The following is a 6,740-nucleotide window of genomic DNA, read 5'->3' on the forward strand; positions in this document are numbered from 1 at the left end:
TTTTCTGTGTGGAAGCATTTCAAGCAGCCAACTTTACAATCAACAGATTGCATACCAAGTCACTATCATTCAAATCTCCATATGAGGTACTCTTTCATCATCGACCTTATTATACTTTTTTAAGATCTTTTGGTTGTTTGTGTTACCCTTGGTTAAGACCATGCTACTCACAAGCTTGCACCAAGGAGTAAACACTTCATTTGCTACAGTCATCAACACAAAGGATATAAATATCTTAATCCACTTACAGGTAGAGTTTTCATTTCAAGGCATGTAACATTTGATGAAAACACTTTTCCTCTCAGACCTACTACCTTATGCACACCTGCCACCACTACTGTCAGTCATTTCACAAGTTCCTCCATCTACAGATGAAATTTCACCATGTACTTCTAATACCTCGGTTTCAACTACTACTAGTGCTTCAGCTACAACTACTTCTGATATGTCTACTTCTGCTGACTCAGTTTCAAATACTTCTGGTAATTTAGTTACACCTACTTCTAATCCTTCACCAGTTATTTCTATCACTGACACAATCACTCAAAATGATCACTCAATGCTTACCAGAGGCAAGATGGGTATATTCAAAAAGAAGGTTTTTCTACAAAACATGCTCTATCAGCTAAAATGAATAATCTTACACCTCCTATTGTACCAACATGCTTCACACAAGCTGTAAGTGGGTATTTAGGATTAAACAAAATCCAGATGGTACTATTGAAAGATTTAAAGCCAGGTTAGTAGCAAAAGGATTTCACCAACAAGCTGGTTTAGATAATTCTGAAACATTTAGTCCAGTTGCTAAGCCCAGAACCATTAGAATTATTCTCTCTTTAGCTGTTCAATTTGACTGGCATATATCTCAACTGGATGTAAGTAATGCATTCTTACATGGTGACCTTCATGAAGATGTTCATATGAAACAACCACCTGGTTTTATAGATCCTGATCATCTACATAAAGTATGCAAATTTCATAAGTCTCTCTATGGATTCAAGCAGGCCCATAGGGCATGATATGAAAAATTGGCAAATGTTCTTACTTCATGTAACTTCATTATGTCACCTGCTGATAACCCTTTATTTGTTCAGAATATTGGATCCAGATTGACTCTCATACTTGTATATGTGACATAATCATCACATGCAATGATAAAACTTACTTCTCAGAATTCATCACCACTCTCAGCTCTCACTTTCCCATCAAATATTTGGGTAGTCTACACTACTTCTTGGGACTGGAAGTTAAAAGTAATTTTGCAGGACTTTTTCTATCTCAAAAAAAATGCACTTGACTTATTAAAGAAATTTGATATGGCTGGTGCTAAAGTTTGCTCTTATCTTGTTCTTGTCAGTTCTAAACTCAAGGCTAGTGGTGGTGAGTTACTTCCTAATCCAACTCTGTACAGGTCATTAGTGGGTGCTATAGAGTATTTAACATGGACTAGACCTGAGATTAGTTATGTTGTAAACCAAGTATGTCAGTTCATGCGGTCTCCAATTAATGTTCATTTTATAAATGCTAAAATAATTTTAAGATATATCAAAGGGACTCTGGATTATGGCATTATTTTTAGAAAAGGATTGTTGGTTGTTCATGGGTTCAATGATACAGATTGGGATGGAGAACCTGATACTAGGAAGAGCACTGGTGGATATTGTATCTTTTTTGGTTCCAATCCAGTTTCCTGGTCAAGCAAGAGACAGAGTATAGTTGCTAGAAGTTCAACTGAGGCAGAATATAGGAGCTTAGCTAACTCAGCTGCAGAAATCATTTGGATTTATCAATTGTTGAAGGATTTGTATGTCTTTCTTCCCATTCCACCTGCTCTTCACTGTGATAATATAAATGTTATCTCACTATCATCTAATCCAGCGTTTCATAGTCGCATGAAACACCTAGCTGTAGATCATCATTTTGTTAGAGAACTTGTTCATGCCAAGAATTTGTCAATTAATACATTTCTACAGTGGATCAAGTTGCTGATATTTTTACTAAAGGGCTTGCTGGTCCCAAATTTGGTTATTTGCGCAACAAGTTGATGGTTTTTCCTTCGGCCGCCCTCAACTGGGGGGTGGGGGTGGTGGTTAATTGCAACAGTTAATCCTTTATTCACTGCACAATTATTCTTGAACTGTAACTGTTCTTATACAACTGTTGCTTAGCTGTCTCTTTTACTTACTTGTCTGTTTCTCATTGGTTCAGTCTATGTGTCATTCACAGATTGATTTCTTTATATACCAGAGTGTATTCTCTGTATTGATCAAGATAATTGATGCAATCAATTGCAACTGTAATATTCAGACAGTTTTAATGAATAAAAATATTTCTTCTGTTATAATCAGTACTGTATTTTATTACTTGTGACATTGTTTGTGGATATATTTTAGAAGGATTAATTGTGGCGTGCCGAAAATAATTGGAAGATATTTTATTGTTCATGTCGTATGGAAAAATCATGCCAATTTTGATTACCGATGTTGAAAAATCATGCCGACATAAACCGTAAAACATCCCCCAATTATTTCCGTTATATCCCAATTAATTGTTAATATTTTATACAGGTCTATCAATTCTTACACTACATACTGGTTGAAATCATGAACAAACATATTTTCCGATCACAAATTATAATGAATGAAATCAGAGTACACTTAAGACCCAAATAGAAAATCACAAACAACGTATATATTCACTATTTCATTTTTCCCAAATTTACAAATACATCCCTAGAGGTGACAAATTAGTGGATCACCTGTTAGAAATTGAAAAAAGAAAGTAAAAGAAAGGGAAAAATGGATTAGAAGAGAAGAACAAATGTAATATAAAATTTAAATTACCCACCAAAATTTGTAAAAAGAAATTGACGAAGCCCCTTCACCTTTGAGATTTGTTCAATTTAAGGACATTTAATATTTCTTCCAGGTCCTCCATAATAAAAGTAATTCCCCCATACGCTGTTAATACCTCCTTGAATGTCATAACAATTTGGATGATCTGCTAATACTTTGAGATTTGATAAAGGTATCAAACTATTATCCCAATCTACAACTTGCAAGTTTCGAAAATATGATGCTTTTCCAAACCCTTCTTCTGAAAAATGACCGCTACCCATTTGTGTCGGCGTATGAAACCCTGATGGTCGTGTATTGACAACTTCACCTCCAAATTGTACCATTGTCGCATGATCTCTTAAATGACTAAATAGAAATGCTGGCCAATATCCAACTAGTAATCCCGAGCCAAACTCAAGCCACCAATTCCCATGATTTGGATCCTAAACAATGCAAATTTGGTATAAGTTAAGTGGAAATGCTATTCCAAGCCCTCTTCACCACACTAATCACCACTCAACTGCTAGGTGTTGCACATGCAGTGGTCCAATTTATTCATCCAGGACCCACCCTTAAACAAAAGGATATACCATTTGAGAAATGTAGGGTTCAGATGTTGTGAGATGTGAGTAGAGTGGTGTTTTGTGCTGTGAATAGCACCACCGTAAGTTAAGTATATAGTCTGACATATATACACTTTCTGGAGTGCAAAGGTGAATTACCAGTCTGTTGATTGACCGTCCTAAAATGACACTAGTAAATCTTAACATGAAAAACTCTGTGGTCAATTGTAAAAGACAAGTTTTACCACAAACTTGATGGAATAAATAGAAAAGGAAAAAGCAAAAGAAGCATGGCAGCTCTTTACACGCATGTTAGAAAAGAACAGCATCTTAATTTTATACAAGAGAAAAGAGGAAAAAGAGAAGGTTATCTCGGTCATTTAAGGTATGAAAAACCTCTAAAACATGCCTGCTGCACTGCAGCATGCAACTAGAATGACGGTCTTAACTCTTAACACAGGCAAATACGGTTCAATTGTGAGTGTATGTTAGCAGTAGACGATGTGAATTATAACTTCTTAGGCCCTTGTTTACTTTGATGAAAAATACTTTTTTTTTTCTAAAGTTCAAAAGTATAATATAAACCTTAATAATAAAAATTAAATAATTTTAAAATTTTGATAAGGAAATTGTAAATTACCTTCCAAACCAATAAACTAATGTCGAATTGTCCGCCATTGTAAGATGATGTCGGCGAGATTGCCGCTCCGATGGCAATCTTATTATTAGTTTGCACGAAACCAGAGCACAGCAAATTGTAGCAACCAGTCGCTTGGTATGCATCCGTCTGCAAGTTTTTATTACAAAACTTAGCGCCGTAGTTTTCGAGAAACAAAAACTAAAGTGGAGATGAATTATCTTTTAATAACATCCAACTCTAAGTGAGATATATACTTACAGTCCAGTAAGTGAAGAACCTAGGATAGTTGTCTCCATATATCTCAGGGCTCACCTGAGGTAAATAAAACCCTCCATCAAAATATAAATTTTGAATTCAACTAGCAAATACATTATACTAAAATCCAAATGGATGAGTATAATTACCTGCCAACCAGCTTCAATGGTGTTAAGATCTTCACCGAATGAACCAGAAATCACCCACATTTGAGACAAACTGAATTCATATTGATTAGTCACCTTTGGTGCCCATACATTTAAACTAGCTTTTGCTCCATAATATTCTTCACCCATTACATATCCAACTGCATGCTGAAATACCACAAATAAAAAAACAAAATCGTTTTTGTTAATGTGGAGTACAAATTAAAGAAGAGTACGCAATTTAACATGTCTAAAATCACAAGAATTACTGATTTTGGATGAGAGTGTTCTTATTGATAGGTAAAAGTTTTTATGGGGAATATGTTTATTTTACATATCTTGTTGGTTCGAACGTGAGATCTACCATGTGATCCGACCCTCCCTATAATAAATACTCCATGGTAAAAACAAATCTAAGAAGATCAGTAAACAAATTTAAAAAAAAATGGTTATATAGCAGACTTTTAGTGTTAGTTGAAGAGTTTAATGGAAAGCAGGAGGGTACTTGTTGCAGAAAATTTATGGTACTCCTAATTGGTTGAAGTTATAGACTTATAGCTGGCTAGAAACAGCCATGAAAGTTTGGAGTTAACGTAAATAGAAAATTTCCGAGCTTGTTAATAGAAAACCAATCTATCAAAATGCTAAGCAGATTTGGCGAAAATTGAAAGAAGAAACAATTTCGATATAGTATCCAAAACCAAGACCCCATTTTGTTTGTAGAATTAGTAATGCAGAAAATATATAATGTATTTATTATTCTCTGTTTTTGGCTAATAAGCATCACTAACCTCATGATCACTGCTAGAAGAATCACGTCTAAAATGATTACTAATCTTCTTTCCGAATCTATTCACAGAAGTAGCTCTTAGAATATCTTCTTCTTTAGTTCTTCTAATCGGAATTGTTCCTTCAGGACATGTTTCTCCATTAAATGTCCATAATTGGAAACTTTCTGATACTCTTCCCTTTGGATTATGTCCGTGTGGCCTCTCTGGTGCATCCTACAAAACAAACACCCAAAACGAAAAAAAAAAAAAAAATCAAATTCCTAATTGATCACATTTTCAAGAAACAAAGAAATTGTATAAATACCAGAGGTTTCTGTCCTATTAGATTAGGATGATCAAAAGCTGGTTGTTCATGAGTGACAATACAATCAATCAAATCACCATCAGGACTCTGCACACAAGGAACAAGGGATCAAACCCATGCCAAATCTGATTGAATCTTGAAAACAGAAGAAGATATATACTATTATTAATTACCTGAATTGTCTTAATAGGACGTTTATTGATCTTCCTGAGATGAGCATTGATAGCCTTAAGTTTTTGTAATTCTTCAAGTGGTCTAAATGTTTGATTATTTTTATGATCATGGGTTTCTGCTAAAACAATGGGAATTGTTGAGGAAAAAGCAAGAAGAAAACTAACAAATATGGAAATGATTGGGCTAGTTTTATGATGAATATTGCAATTGCTACAACTGGAACTAGAATAAACCATACTATTATTTTTGGAATGTTTGTAAATTCTTTCTTCTTCTTCTTCTAAAACTGTTTGTTTTTGTATACATTTGTATTGTCTTCTTCTGCTATAATCTTCTTCCTCTTCTAATGGAAAAAACAACACCAACATTTTGCACTAAAAATAAGCCACCAGATAAAAAAATAACCTCGGTAGCAGTCTCTCTCACTCTCTTTCCCCCTATATCCAGAAGAATAACAAATCCCACTTCCTCTCACTGTCTCTGTCTCTGCCTCTAGAACTCTGAGCTACAAATAATTTGGTCTTGGGGCTCTGACAGACAAAACGTTCAGGCACGAGGTTGATTTAAAAATCACATAAAAATTGAGTCCAGGACTTTGCTCCATTTGAATATAAATAAAAAAAAATTGTCATGGTAAAAAAATACCTGGCTTGATTGGGGTATACCCAATTTTAAAGGGACTCTTTTTAAGGGTTTTAGGGGAAGTCCTAATAGTAAGTTACAAAACTACCCTTACCCTTTAAAAATCTATTACCCTAAATCAGTTTTAATTTTTTCATTTCATCTTCTTCTTCTCCTCCACAACCATACCGGCTTTATCACCCCCACCACCATCAAAACTCGTCGATTAATTCATTGAAATCGTCGATTCGAAAACTCCGATTAATCTTCATCAATGGATCCACCACGGCGGAAGGGAACTCATATGAAAGAAACTAATCGAAAACCCAATGAGTATAACCCTGGAATTGCAAGTTTGGTTCAAAAGAAAGTGAAGAAAAAAACCACCGAAGAAGGAGGATTCACAGCC

General features: G+C 34.8%; 1 protein-coding gene across 1 annotated transcript; it reads right to left on the reverse strand.

The window, feature by feature from the left end:
• Positions 1–2,669: 2,669 nt before the first annotated feature.
• On the reverse strand, positions 2,670–6,268 carry LOC113300107. The gene is made up of 7 exons (XM_026549285.1): positions 5,710–6,268; positions 5,537–5,623; positions 5,233–5,445; positions 4,445–4,609; positions 4,299–4,352; positions 4,041–4,187; positions 2,670–3,280 (listed from the first exon to the last, which is right to left on the reverse strand). The coding sequence occupies exons 1-7, from the start codon at positions 6,076–6,078 to the stop codon at positions 2,903–2,905; spliced, it is 1,413 nt and encodes a 470-aa protein (XP_026405070.1). The 5' UTR covers positions 6,079–6,268; the 3' UTR covers positions 2,670–2,902.
• Positions 6,269–6,740: the final 472 nt, after the last annotated feature.

Source organism: Papaver somniferum, chromosome 7, assembly GCF_003573695.1.
Source record: "Papaver somniferum cultivar HN1 chromosome 7, ASM357369v1, whole genome shotgun sequence".
Lineage (NCBI taxonomy): Eukaryota > Viridiplantae > Streptophyta > Magnoliopsida > Ranunculales > Papaveraceae > Papaver > Papaver somniferum.

What these genes read in the sequence shown, in the direction of transcription:
- LOC113300107 (XM_026549285.1), bottom strand. Translation starts at nt 6,078, where the DNA reads ATGTTGGTGTTGTTTTTTCCATTAGAAGAGGAAGAAGATTATAGCAGA. An exon ending in GTCCTATTAAGACAATTCAG is followed by an intron (nt 5,624 to 5,709) that starts GTAATTAATAAT and finishes CCTTGTGTGCAG; the next exon opens with AGTCCTGATGGTGATTTGAT. An exon ending in CTTCTAGCAGTGATCATGAG is followed by an intron (nt 4,610 to 5,232) that starts GTTAGTGATGCT and finishes GTGGTATTTCAG; the next exon opens with CATGCAGTTGGATATGTAAT.